We start from the raw sequence: 13,733 nt of genomic DNA on the forward strand, positions 1-13,733 counted from the left end.
CTTATGGCAGAAATATAAACAATGAAGTATATTTCATTATGGAAGGAAAATAAATTAAACAAAAGAAAAGAAAAAAAAAAGAAGGGGAGGGAAGAGCTGTGTGCTTCTGAACAGAAGGGTGCTGGTCCTGTCCTGTTTGAGAACTGTCACCCTGGCAATGGTGCAGGCGCTAAAGACAAGGAAATGGAATATGCGACAATAGTGATAATCACTAAGATAACAGGAAATTTAAAACCAGTCACCCTCACATCAACACTAGTCACACTAACTAAAAGTTGAAGAAAACCCAAGTGTCCAACTCTGATGAACAAATACACAAATTGTGGTGTAGCCACACAATGGAATGTTATTTAGCCATAAACGGAATCAAATCTTGACACATGCTACAATGTGGCTAACCTTGAAAGCATTGTGCTAAGTGAAAGAAGCTAGTCACCAGAGGTCTCAGATTAGCTAATTCTATTTACACCAAACACCCCAAATGGTAAATTCATAGAGACAGAAAGAGATTAGCAGTGGCTAGGGGCTGGGGGGTGAGGGGAGCAGAGGGGAATGCTTACTGGGTTTGAGGTTTCCTTTTGCAAGGCAGATGAAAATGTTGGATTAGAACATTGGATTAGAGCCCCATGGCTCAGTGTGGTTTTAGTGGTGTCCCCAAGGGCCCACTGTGATTGACAGGTTGGTCCCCAGGATGGTGCTTCTGGGAGGTGGTAGAACTCTTGGGAGGCAGGGCCCAGTGGGAGTCTGTGAGGATGGCCTTAGGCCTGAGCCTAAGCAACTCCATTTTAAAAACTCCAGTTTGAAACCTGCAGCCTCACAAGGCACATCCAACAGATCCCTCACTATGGCCTCGGACAAGTCACTTCCCCTCACCCTGATAAACAGAGTGAAGCCCCTGGCAGGCTGACCACGCCTGATAAGTGAAATGCGAGGAGATCAGGGTGGAGATCACCAGACCAGATCATCAGACCCCAGAGTAAATGATGTCATGGAGAAATCTGGTGGTAGCTGATAAGGATTGAAAGGGGGGGTCAAAAGCCCCAAAATTTAGTATAAATAACAGAGCTGATGAACAGGGATTCGGTCAGCCAAAACAAGCCTGATGAGGATCTGACATCCCATCACTTGTCATCATTTCCTGATCCTCTGCGTAACAAACTCTACAGCCTCATCTGGGCTTTGGTGAGAGCCACAACTTCTCCCTATGACCCTCTCCTCAATTGGTCGTCCACTCCACACCAGGAAAAGCCTGCCTTGGTTCTGGACCTGGTCACTGCTGTCTGAGTGAGACTGCATCTGCTGGACATAAAGCCTAAGGCTTAAGACTTTTGAACTTAGCACGCAGAGGGAATGTCTGTCACTAGCCTGTCATGATTGTGTTTGCAGTGCTAAGAATTAATCTAGAATTATTTGCTGTGAATTGATTATGTCTACTGCAGTGCCTAGCATTAAGGATTGTCATTTTCTTGATTAAGAACCTACAGAGTGAAATTGTATTGAGTAATTTGAGGGAATAAAGCATTGAAAGGAGCAGAAGCATGTAGATATTCTTTATTTCTCCCGCAATTTTGCCCCCTAGCAACAGTGTCCTTAGGTCATGGGAGTGGAATACCTCGAGTTCTCACTAGAGGGCTGTTACCCATCCTCTCTGCTCCCGGTCCGAGATGTGGTTACATGCTGCCCCCGGACACCCCATATCAGAAGATGAAGCAAGGTGGCCGCCCTCTTCAAGGAGCCTACAGTAAGCTTCTGGACTGTGAACCTCAAACCTTCGAGCTTAGTCGATGCTCCTCTTCATGAGCAGCCTCGTTAGGACTTCTGCGCTGGCGAGGCGGAGGTGGCTTCACAGCTGCCCAGCAGTGTGAACGCACTGAATGCCACTGAACTCTTCTCTTTAAAATGGCTCAATTTGCTAGGTGAATTTTACCCCAATTTTTTAAAAGCCAGTTATCTTTTCAACTTAAAGTTCACAGAAAATAGAAGAGCAAATAGGAGAGGAAGAAAAGCACCAAATGGATTCAAGAAAACCCTTGTAAATGAGGAGAAGCGGAAAGCAGGCTACTGCAAGAGGTGGCCTGGAACGGAGGCAGGGAGGGTCCTTGCTTAGCAGCAGTGGGCCTGGTCCCTCTGCAGTGGCAGAGCTATCTCCGGGAGGACAGGCTGCCTCAAGGTGCTGTGAGCTCTTTCTCCTAAGCCACCCATCATCTCAGTTAGAAGACCAGAGCGCGCGGCGGCCACGTGCTTGGAGGGGGGGGGTGGTGGTGAGGGGGGCTCCTCCTCCCAGAGTAGAAAGGGCAGGAAAGGCAGAGGCTGGGTGTTGGGGGTCTTTCTCAGCCCCAGGAGTGGCCACCTGGAAGGTAGCACTGCCACTTTAGTCTAGATTGGGAGCTGCCATGGGCAGGGGCCACTCCTTACTCAAGGCTATATCCCCAACCTTAGTCACAGCATATGTTCATGTTGAAAACATAAATGTCCTCTATTTTATATATTTTATCAATTAACTTACATTTCGAATAGAGAAACACAGATATGACACAAAATCCAAAAGGCCCCAGGGGACACACACACTGATACAATTCCCTCTCTTCCAGCCTTCCATTCCAGCCTTTGGTGCTACCGCCACCATTTTAAATGTGATCAGTGGTCACTTTGTGAACCACAGAGGCTCCCACAACCCGACCACCCTGTGACTCAGGTGTCAGGTAATCACTACAAGATGGAAGCTGCGGGTGGCATCAAGATCAAAGTCATCTGAGTGAGAACGCGGTCTTGGGATTCCGTGGGGGGGGCAGTAGGTGCCTTGGAGCTGCCCCCCTGGGGGGGAACGATCTACAGTGGAGCCGGCCCCAAGGCTGTTCATGGAGTGAAGAGCCAACCGCAGGCAGGGGCCAGAACCTATCCACGGAGTGGAGCCAGCCACCTTGGGCTCCTCCCAACTGTTTCAGATGTGGGTAGATTTCAAACTGGGGACAGAAGCTGACTTGCAAACACTCTCCACTTGGACCCAGAGAGGTGTCAAGTGGTTTGTCTGGTGGAAAGAAGTTCACCTTGAAAGAACTCAACTGTGAGTGGGTGTACCAAGCCACGGATGGGCCACGCCTGGCCATGCTGAGCAGGAACTAAGCTGGTTGGGAGCAGGGGCCTGGGAACCCCAGGTACCCCATGGGGGCTAGGACTTCTTGGGGACAAACAGTCTGGACCAACCCTGAGCCTGGACCAAGTCATGGCAGGGTGGGCCATGTGTGCTGGGGCATCTGGACACTGCATTATCTACATCATGAGGGGTTTGTGTGTTTGAAGTAACCACTTCCCTGTATAGTCACCAAATCAAAGACTAAAAAAAGCTTCCAGCCACGCAGGCTCATCTGTTCCCCAAGGTTCCTGCCTAATGTGGCCATCACGGCAGGCTAGAGGGTGAGTGAGCGCTTATCTGATTTCAGCCAATCTGTTACTGTATTTCATTCCCTGTCCTCATGCCCAGAGGCTGTTGCAATGGGTATAAATTTAGAAAGAGAAAAATAAATAACACAGAAAAGTTAACAAAATAAGGTTGCTTCTTTCCCCTTTCTTTCTTTCTATTTCGGTAAAAGAAAGATAAAGTGGTCTCCTTACTTATTCAGCCTCACCAAGGGGGAATCTGGTATTCTGGACAGGAACTCAATGCATTGTAACCATATTCCAGATCAACTGGCTCCTTCTGAGCCTGCCAGACAAGCTTCCACCCAAGCAGTTCCTCCAGGTTGAGGGCCTGAGAGGAAGACAGCACTGTCACAAGACCGGGAACCCACTGGGTCCCTTCTGTCCAGGAATACACTGTGAAGGAAGACAGCGCTTACCTGGCATGAAAGTTTGTATCAGCTAACCTGATGACACATGTGCCAGAAGCTGCCATGTCACCAGGAGTTATGCACTGAGAATTTAAATGAAACCATTTTGTAAGAAAATTAATACCCCAGATGGGAATTAACAACCCGTTTTGGTTATGAAGGAGAGTACATGGGATGAAAAAGTGCTTGGGCAACACTGGCCTTCCGTTCCCACAATCAGAGCCTGCTGGGTGAGGTCCACTAGTGGTAAGAGGCCATGGGTCAATGCCACAATACAATCATTCAGCCCAATCACCCCTTTTCACGGGAGGAAACCAAAGTTCATGACTGGCCCCAGGTCACATGGCAGTCAGTGGTCAGAGGCTCAGGACCAGGTCTCAGCTCCTCCCTAGGGTCACCCAGCCACCCCACCCCCACTTGGAAGTCAACCACTCAGCAGCTGTACCTCTGACAGCATCTCATACTGGCCTCTTCTTCCAAGGGCAATGGTCAGCAAGTCATAGACCACAGACGCGCTCTGCAAACTGATGAGGCGGTCACTCCTGTGCTCAGGTGTCCTGCTCAGCACAGCATCCCGGTTGGCCTGAAAACATGGAAGAGAGAGGCAGATGGTGAGCCAGACCATGCTCGCAGCCACCATTATGGTAGAGAAGCCACCCAGGCACTCTGGCCTCTCACAGTTTGCTGAGAGCCTAGGACAAAGGCAGCAATAAGGGCCTGTCACCTCTAGTCATACTTTCCAAGTCCCCAAAGCACCCTGGCACATGGCATAGAGTATGACCCAATGCTGAAGGCCCGAGGCGTGAGCCATCAGTAGTGTCTGGAGACAGGCAAAGCAGGCAGAGCTTCGCTGGGCTTGGGTTCACAGCTGGCCTCATGGCAGACACAGCTGGTCCTGGCCAGCAGCAGCAGCCACCAAGGGACCCTGTCGTGTCTCACTTGTGATCCTGCTTCTGCTCTAAAGAGTAGAGAACGTTCCCAGCCCTGCATTTCCCATCACCAAATGGTGTCATCGAGTTCCACTGGTCCCATGGAGATATATCACGCTTTTCTTCTATCACTGAACAGCATTCAAATCCCTAAATGACATCTTCACTGGAACGAACCTTGAAGACTAATTCACCTTGTAAAGGGAAGCACAAAACAGATGTGGAAGAGAAGGCAAGAAGCAAGCCAAGTTTTACTTCAAATGGCATTACCACAAGGGACTCAAGAGAACACCTTGCCAAATCCAAGTCTCCACTGCCTGGTGCGGAAGCACACAGGGCACATCCCAGCCCACTCATCACATCTATCCAGAAATCAAATGCTCTTTATAGCAACTTGTTTCCATTGCTTTGAAATTTAATTTCTCCACAGATCCCTCCAGATAAACCACACGCACGGGAGGCTCGACAGCCTGTTCATTTTCCTTTTCCCCTAATAGGGAGCTCTGAGACAGTAAGGCTGAATTTCACCTGCCTTTCCCCCCTGCTAATGAGTAAAAGTCTCCAGAGCTGTCTGGCCCTACAAGGAGAGAAAGAGCCCTCAGTCTTCCCCAGTAAAGCAGACATGAGGTTCCAGGGCCACTTGTCCCCCAGCTGATGTTCATCTTCCTGCTGACATTCGGAAAGGCCAGGCACACGCTTTCCCTTTCGCTAATGAGGTAAAACATTTTATTTCTTGTGAGTTTAAGACATTTGCTTTTAGCGGTCCATCCAACTTACTCACTTTAAAATTCCTGGCTCTTAAATGTCAAAGACAAATGAGGCTATGTAAGACAGGCCACTTCCTGCAAAGTGAGTCCTCTCTCATGGAATTGAGCCTGCTTTTGAAGATTTCATTCTATGGTTTTCCATACAGAGTGCCTTTTGAGCCCAATAAAAGATGCCCTGAAGGAAGTGGGACCTGCTGTCTCATTTTATTTACTTGCTATGTATGTTCCATACCAGACCAAAGCCTGGAATAAAACAAAGCACAACATATACTACTTAGGAGAGATTTTCAAGTTATACCACATGTACCCTTTCTTCTTTTTTCCATTTTTGGAGACAGTATCAATACCTTTTGACTAAAAAGGTACAATACAGGACCTTAAGCAGATCCACAAATAGTAAGTAGCCCAGAATATTGCCACAGCAGTAGTCATACAAATAGAGTTCTGATCATCTTTTTCTCTGGGAAAAAACTAATTTGCTATGCAGTGAGAAAGCAGTACAATTCCAAATGATTTCTTGTAGGTGGAGAGACTATGGACAAATTTATGTTTCTAAGTTAAAATCAGAACCAACGAAGAAAATTATTTTCTCAGACATCCAAAAAACCTGGCATTCTCATTTGGGTTCTGAAATTGAGCACACAGTTTTTCTGCCTAACAATTGAAAAATTAAACCTAACAACTGAAAAATTAAGGAGTCAAAGGACATGAAGAAAAGATCCCAAGGGCAACTTAAATCTAGGAGTGATTTAAAGGACCATCTTGTTTGGAAACTTGGTCCTTCATATTTACTGATGATGTCACTTGATTTCACCATTCCCAGAAGAGATTTTTCCAGAAATTAAATACCACATAGTCAAATCTCACTGTCCACAGGGACTTCGACTTTCTCTCACTCCATTGAGGAGCAGGAAATTTACAGACATCAATCCCTGGCATCCACACTCAGCCAGAGCAAGCCTTATGGAGAGGTGGCCATGTTCTCCAAATCCCAGACCAGGACACACGACCTGACGATGAACCGCAACATTTCCAATGAGAACCGTCCAAGCGCTCTAAATGCACGCTCTCCATGTGTTCAGGGCGTTCGTGCCTAACCAACCAAGTTTGCCAAAGGAAACTAACTGCCCAGCTGTGAAGAGCCCCACTTGGGATGAAGAGTGTAGGATGCCAACAGGAGCTGACCCTTTGTCACAGTGGTGGCAAAGCAGGTGAGGCCTCTCACTTGCACATCAGCCACTGAATGCCACCAAAGTGCAAAGCTGGGAATCTATGTGCCTTCCCTGACTGTGCCAAGGCAGAGCACAGAATATAAGTGACACTGTCCTCCGTTAGCAGCTGACAGTCAAGGAAAGATGAGCCAAGAGCAAACTGCTTCCTGGAGGGAAAGAAAGCCAAAGACGTCAAGAGTGTCTAAGTCAAAAGCAGCCATGACTCAAGGAGCCTGGCTCTTGTAAACACCTCAGGGCCTTTTTGCAGAACAAGAAAACCCAGCGTTTTAAACTGTGGCCAGGATGCTCCCCTCTCTGACTGTTCTGGCTCTGCTGACCCTGCCGCTCTGGCATGTGTGCGTGTGTGCTCCACGTTTGTGACTCTTCCATCTGGGAGTATTTCACACTTCCAGTTAAATAGCACATCTGAGGGGCAAGGAGAAGGGGAACAGCCTTTCTCCCTTCCTTAAGCTTCCCTCTGCCCACCTGGTGGGTAGAAGTCACGGAGCGGGGCAGCACAATCTAACAGGAGCAGCAGTCCCTGCACGCATGTGTATTCAGCTTGCTCTGGCCCTCAGGTTCCGCATCTGCCAAAGCAGATGAATGGACATGAGGTCCTCTAGGTCCTTTTGAGTTCTAGAAGGCTGATATTCTGCTCAGGTGCTCGAAACACCTGGTTTACCTGCAGTGACAGTAACTACTATGACACAGCATCCCCAGGGTTTTGAACCAGGCTGTAGTGTCTAGCGCTACACAGGACAGAAGTCCACTGAACGATGAGTGATGCAGTCTTAGGCCTATAATTCAAGATCCTGGTCAAACACTAAGTAAACATAAGGAATCCGATGGTCTGGTGACAATCCTTCAGAGCAGTAGAGCTGGGTAGTGGAATTCTGCAGTGCCTGGGAATGGGTGGGAACATGGCGAAAGGTCAGAGCAGTCTCAATGGCTCCGATCCTGACATTCTTCCTCAAGCCAAAGCAAACTGAGAAGGCTCCTGGAGGCTCCTGAGAAGGCTTTTCTCCCCTTGGTGGACATTTTAGGTGGTGGTCATGTTAGCATTATTTACATACATACAACAGGGCCAGCATTCACCAGGACTAGTGGATGGATCGATGGATGGATGAATTAAGATACCTGCTAATTGCTATGGGAGGAGAAGCCCCAAGTTCCAGGTGACCAAGAGACACTACTAGCTCCTCCAGTAACTGACATACATCCTCTCTTTAAACCTCTACTGCTTCCTTTCCCTTTCCCTCCCGAGAACTCTTCTCTAGTCACCATCCTAGTCACCATCCTGAGGGTGGGGACAGGGGAAAGAACAATGAAGCCACCACATTCCACTTACCATTGATTCACTAATCAGCAGCAGCAACAGGGCCTCTTCAGTGTTTTCTTGAGGACAAAAAATGCTGCATAAAGAAAACCAACTTTGATATGTGGCAGTTTTAAAATAACACAAACACAACCATGAACAGAATGGAATGCTAAAAGTGTCTCAGTTTTTATATAGAATCTATGAAAATACTGTGTAATTTGGACACTTGAATTAATTTGCTTATTCCTATGGTGATCCATGGAATTAACACATTTTAGCTAAGCATTTTGACGGCCTGCAGAGGGTGAAGTGAAGTTATAAAAAAACCAAGTTAAAAGCCCAAATAACATATGTACCTATTACAGAGGCAGTAATGTAGGGGGCTATGAACTGATATGAGGTAAATAACCAAAGCTTTTGCCAAGCCCCTTATGAGGCATGAACTGCAGAGGGTTCATGGAGTAGCACTCTTCCTGGCTGTCACCTGCTAACTGCCATGTCTTCTACTGTCATTCAGATGCAGTGTGAGATTGGAAGCAATTTTAGAGTTTGAATAATTTCCCTGATACTATAAGAACACAGTGAGCTGTCTTACTTCAACATGCATGTTTTATTATGGGGTAATATTCAAGAGCTGTCTTGTTAATCTATTTTGTGGAATTTGGATAAACTCTAAAGTCTTGGATTAAAGGAAAAAGCTTCTAAGCTCAATTTTGCTGAGGATTAGAAAACAATAAAAACCCAAACATAACCCCAATCTGCACTCTCTAGATCCTATTTTTTTGTACTGTGAGCACTTTTAAAAAGACTTGTGGCATTTGTTTTTTCTTCCTGTTCTAAAGCTCCAGAATCCTCGAAGTGGAATTGTGAATGTTATCACCAATTGGGCGAAACTCAACTTTTTTTCAGAGAATGGAAAAAGGCTTTGCAATAAATAAAAATGTGCTTAGTTAAAAAAAAACTCCTGGATATTTTGAAAATGACTAGATTTACACCTTCCCAGAAATAACCTCACAATCATTTAAGAGATTTCCCCCTAAAAAAGGGAACCCCTCCCCCCTGTTTTCCAAATAATTATAAATACTTGTTCTCTTTGAAATGTTGGCAATTTTTGTACTGCCTCCGAGGACACTGAGGAGCAAGAGGGAAAAATGCCATGCTCAGTCCTCTGGTGACTATGCTGAGGTTTCTGGAAGAAAAGCCCTGTGGGCTATGCCCATCGCTCTGCAGGCCACGGCAAGGCTGGCCTGGGAACGAGAAGCAGGACACGGGGGCTTGTCACCTCTTCCTTCGAAGTCAGCTGACAGGGATCTGGGGTTTTGGCAGATGGAACACTTCTTTCCCTTCAAATTCAGAAATAGACTCTAAAGGTTCTGAATTGAGAGTGTCCTGGACCCATGAGAGTGTGTGTGCCCCCAGTGGCTCTCCTCAGATCTCCCGGTCTGTGCCAGACCTCAGAAATAGAACCTTGACCATGTTTTCAGGCTAGCCAGTTCTGCATTGTTCAGACTAATTGAAAAGAGCCCATGCTAATTGTGACTTAACACCAGCCAATTCAGTTCATAGATAATCTCCAAATTCCATCTGGGCCATCCAGCCAGCTTAAATGTGAGGTTGTGATATTTTTACCAGAGTTGCTAACAAGTAACGCATTAACTGATGCTAATTCCTCTCCCTTGGACTCCCCATTGTGGCAGTCAGGATGGGCTCAGGAGGCTCATGGAGTGGGGCTGGCAGGCAGAGCCAGAGAAGGAAGGAAGAGTGGTTTCAAGAGACAAGTCTACACCACTGCTCACCAAAGGCTCCTGCTCAGTAATCCTGAATTCTTGAGACTCATTTCTGGCTATTCCCACCCTCTTCCTTGCTCAGGCAAGTGTGGGGCCCAGGATGGATGGTCACATTTGTCAGGCCTTCCATTTGTGACAGTCTCTTCTTTGGGAGACCTTGAAGTGCCCAGGCTGCTGCCTTGGAGAGTGGAAAACTGGCCCAAGGGAAGCAGTATGAAGAGCAGGGTAGGCCACCAGAGGGGACAGGAGGACATGCTTTCAGAGCTGGCAGCGGGTGGGGGCAGTGCTGTGTCCCAGTGGGGCAGAGTGGGGCGTCCCCATCCCAGACACAAGGCGGAGTCAAGTCCCAGGTGGCCTGTAGGCAAACTACCCACGGCTCGATAGGGGTGAATCTGTGTGCTGATTCTAGAATCTACAGAAGACATGGGAACGAGGGCGAGGGAGCCCCAGATGTGAACAGCAGCCATGTCTTGCCAGTGCTCCCAGGGAACTCTCAACCTTCCCCAGACAGGGGAAGGGCCTTACTCTACCAACCCCATCTCACCAACTGCGCCTGTCCCCTCCCGTCATCTGGAGCTACTTCATGACAAATAAGGAGGGGTGTCTAAAGGCCACCTGCACCTCTAGGAGCCAGGGCTACATGCAGGGAGGGCCATGAGCTCCCTGCCTATGGGAAGTTGACTCGGAAAGAGCAATGATCACTCAAGGTCTAGGGACACGGCCTTGCAGGCCCTAGCACACCTGGCCACGACTCCACTAGAGAACCCTGGAGAAGCCCGGCCTCTGGGCTGCAGCCTGCCAGCCGAGGAGAGCCCAGGATTCAATGCCCGTAGCCCACCCACCCATGTCCATTGTCAACACACCAAAGCAGAACCTTCCCTGGGCCCTTGCCTGAGTGGTAAGACGGTCAGGAAGCAGCCAGCCCCATCCGAGGACATCCTGTCCTCCTTCAACTCTCCTCAACAAGGCCAATAATCTCCTTGTGACAAAAAAGAGGAGCAAAACTTGCTCTTGGAGGAGCAGATAAGCCCCACGCACATTGCCTTGCCCAGAGGCTCAATGTTAAGAGGACAAGCCTCCACATGACATGCCCCTGTTAAGAGCCTCCACATGACAACCCAAAGGTGGGCCAGGCTCCCTAGAGGTGGACAGACCAACTGGACGCAGCTGGACATGTACGTGGCTTCAGTCCTGCCACCAAGAAGTCATCCCGACCCCCTAACCACCCACGTCTTCCCACTGTCCTCAGTGCCCGTGTTCACCAAGCCTCTGCTGGCTACCAGCAGGTCCAGGCCCACACTGAACCTCCCACGACTACTCTCCCCTCCTCCAGGCCCACAAGGCATTCACTGCATGTGATACATTTTTGTCATCTCCTTTCTGGAACTAGTGGTTTTCGATCTCCTGCTTTACTTGTACTAATTATTTAGTCTAATATGTGTTTAATTACCTAAGCTACCTCAAATGTTTTTTAAAAGGAAAAAAAAAAAACAATAAAAGGAAAAAGGCCCTCGACCAAAACACACACACATCCATACACTAGGAAACATGTACAAGAGCATTCATAGCAGCACTGTTCCTGTTAGACCCAAAAGGAATAGGAAACAATTCAAATGACATCGTAAACGAAAAAGACCAAGGTACTAGAGGATATTTCACAAAACTGAATACTATGCGGCACTGAAAACAAAATAGCTATATGCAAAAAATATGGCAGAAATCTTCCAAATACAATGAAAAGAAGATAAGTGAATGCCTATTATACAATTATATTTTAGAAATCAATTTTGTTTTCACGGTGTTAATAATAACAGAAAGTGAGTTTTTAATTAATTGGTCAATTAATTTTTGAACCAAGGCCTTGCTATGTTGCCTAGCCTGGTCTCCAACTCCTGGGCTCAAGTGATTCTCCCTACTTAGCCTCTCAAGTGCTGGGACTATAGATGTGGACCACCACGCCTAGCTTATGTAAAGTTTTAAAATGAATTAGATTGATCATGTGCCTCTGTAAGTCCCATAGAAGTCAGGACTGGGCACACTTGGGCAGGGGTGGCAATTGTAAGAGGTCACAAAGAGGAATTCTGGGTCTTTGGCAATGTCTACTTCTTATACAGGATGTGTTTACTTGACAAAAATTCATCAAGTTTTATGATTTTACTTTTCTTTGTTATGTATCAAAAAGTTTATCCTAAAAATAAGTAAACCAAGCAGAAACAATTCTTCCCATACAGACTCTGAAGAAAGGAAATAAGGAAGCCTGTGAAGGCTGATTCCCTCCCCCTTTCTACCCAGTATTTTCAACACCTTAATTCCCTTCAAAGCCCAGGACCATCAGAGCAGGAGCACTGTGCCTCGGCCCCGAGCCAGCCACAGGGCGGGGAGCACACGGGGAGCACGGCTCTCTGGCAGAGCTGGCTGTTCAATTATCTCTCTTCAGGACTAGACTTCAGAATGGAAGGATCTGCGCCACCTAAATTCTGCTTTGTACTTACATTTCTTATAAGAGACTGAGTGGAAGGGGAGGCGTTATGGTTTAAATGTGGTGTCCCCAAGAGCTCACGTGTGAGACAGTGCAAGAAGGTTTAGAGGAGAAATGAGCGGGTCACAGCCTGAAACTAATCAGCCATGGGATTAACTGAGTGGTACCTGAAGGTGGGTGGGGTGTGGCTGGAGGACATGGTTCAGTGGTGGCGTGGCTGTGGGTATATGTTTTGTATTTGGAGAGTCGAGTCTCTCTCTGCTTTCTGATCACCATGTGAGCTGCTTCCCTCTGCCACACTCTCCCACCATGATGTGCAACAAGCCCTGAGGAATGGAGCTGGCCTTCTATGGACTAAGACCTCTAAACTGTGAGCCCTAAAATAAACCTTTCCTCCTCTACAATTGTACTGGTCGGGTCTTTTAGTGGCACCAGTGAAAAAGCTGACTAAATCAGGAGGGTTTGGGGCTACTGGCCAAAACAAAGTCTGAACATTATCCACGGATTCCCTCTTCACCTCCCAGTCAGCATAACTGAGCTGGTGGTGGTGTCCGTGGATGGTGCTGCCTTGGTAACAAGGGAGCTCAAAACAAGTATCACCCAAATGGATTTCCCTCCTTACCAATATTCCAAGTAAAAAGTAGGCTGTGAGCACACAAAACTAGAAAAGTCCAAACCTGAGGGCCTAAGGATTAGTGTGGAAATTAATGACAAAGGGAAGAGACCCACATTAGAGACAGCGAGCAAAACCAACAAGGATGGGTCTTCAACAAGGTCAACAAATCAACACACTTTTAACTACACTGACCCCATCAGAGAGAGGAAAGACCCAAATTACCAAAACGAGAAGAGAAAGGACATGACAATGAACCTTGCAGAAACAAAAAAATAGTAAGACCACTCTGAAGACCTATGTTAGCAGAGGCAAGGAGAACAGAAACATTTCTAGAAAGACACAAACTACCAAAACTGAACCAGGAAGAAACAGAGAATATGAACAATCAAGACCTGAATTAGTATCCAGAAACTTCCTGTGAAGAACAGTCTAGGACCAGATGGCTTTACTGATAAATTTTACCAACCATTTAAAGGAAAATTAACACCAATTCACCAAAAACTTAAAAAAAAAAAAAGAGGGTAGAGAAATACAAATACTGTCCAACTTGTTTCATGAGGCCAGTATTATTCTGATACCGAAAGCAGACAAAGGTATCATAAGAAAACTGCAGAACAATATCTTTTATGAATATAGACATAAAAAATTTGAGTAAAATACTAGCCAATAGACCCCAGCAACAAATAAAAAACATATTATACACCATGATAGAGTGGGACTCACCCCAGAAATTCAAGGTTGGCTCAATAGATCAGAATCAATTAAAGGCATGTACTGCATTAATAGAATCAAGGACAAA

The 13,733-nt window shown here is 46.8% G+C and overlaps 1 protein-coding gene across 8 annotated transcripts in view; it reads right to left on the reverse strand.

Annotated features, from left to right (window-relative positions):
• Ttc7b (tetratricopeptide repeat domain 7B) overlaps positions 1 to 13,733 on the reverse strand; it is a 228,913-nt gene that overhangs the window by 108,140 nt on the left and 107,040 nt on the right. For all 8 annotated transcript variants that reach the window (XM_078050709.1, XM_078050715.1, XM_078050713.1 and 5 more), the window contains 2 exons: positions 8,083 to 8,146; positions 4,273 to 4,410 (listed from right to left, as the gene is read on the reverse strand). In XM_078050709.1, the coding sequence (XP_077906835.1) occupies positions 4,273 to 4,410; positions 8,083 to 8,146 (202 nt within the window). The remainder of the gene's footprint in view (positions 1 to 4,272; positions 4,411 to 8,082; positions 8,147 to 13,733) is intronic.

The sequence above is a fragment of the Ictidomys tridecemlineatus genome, chromosome 5 (genome assembly GCF_052094955.1).
Source record: "Ictidomys tridecemlineatus isolate mIctTri1 chromosome 5, mIctTri1.hap1, whole genome shotgun sequence".
Taxonomy (NCBI): Eukaryota; Metazoa; Chordata; class Mammalia; order Rodentia; family Sciuridae; genus Ictidomys; species Ictidomys tridecemlineatus.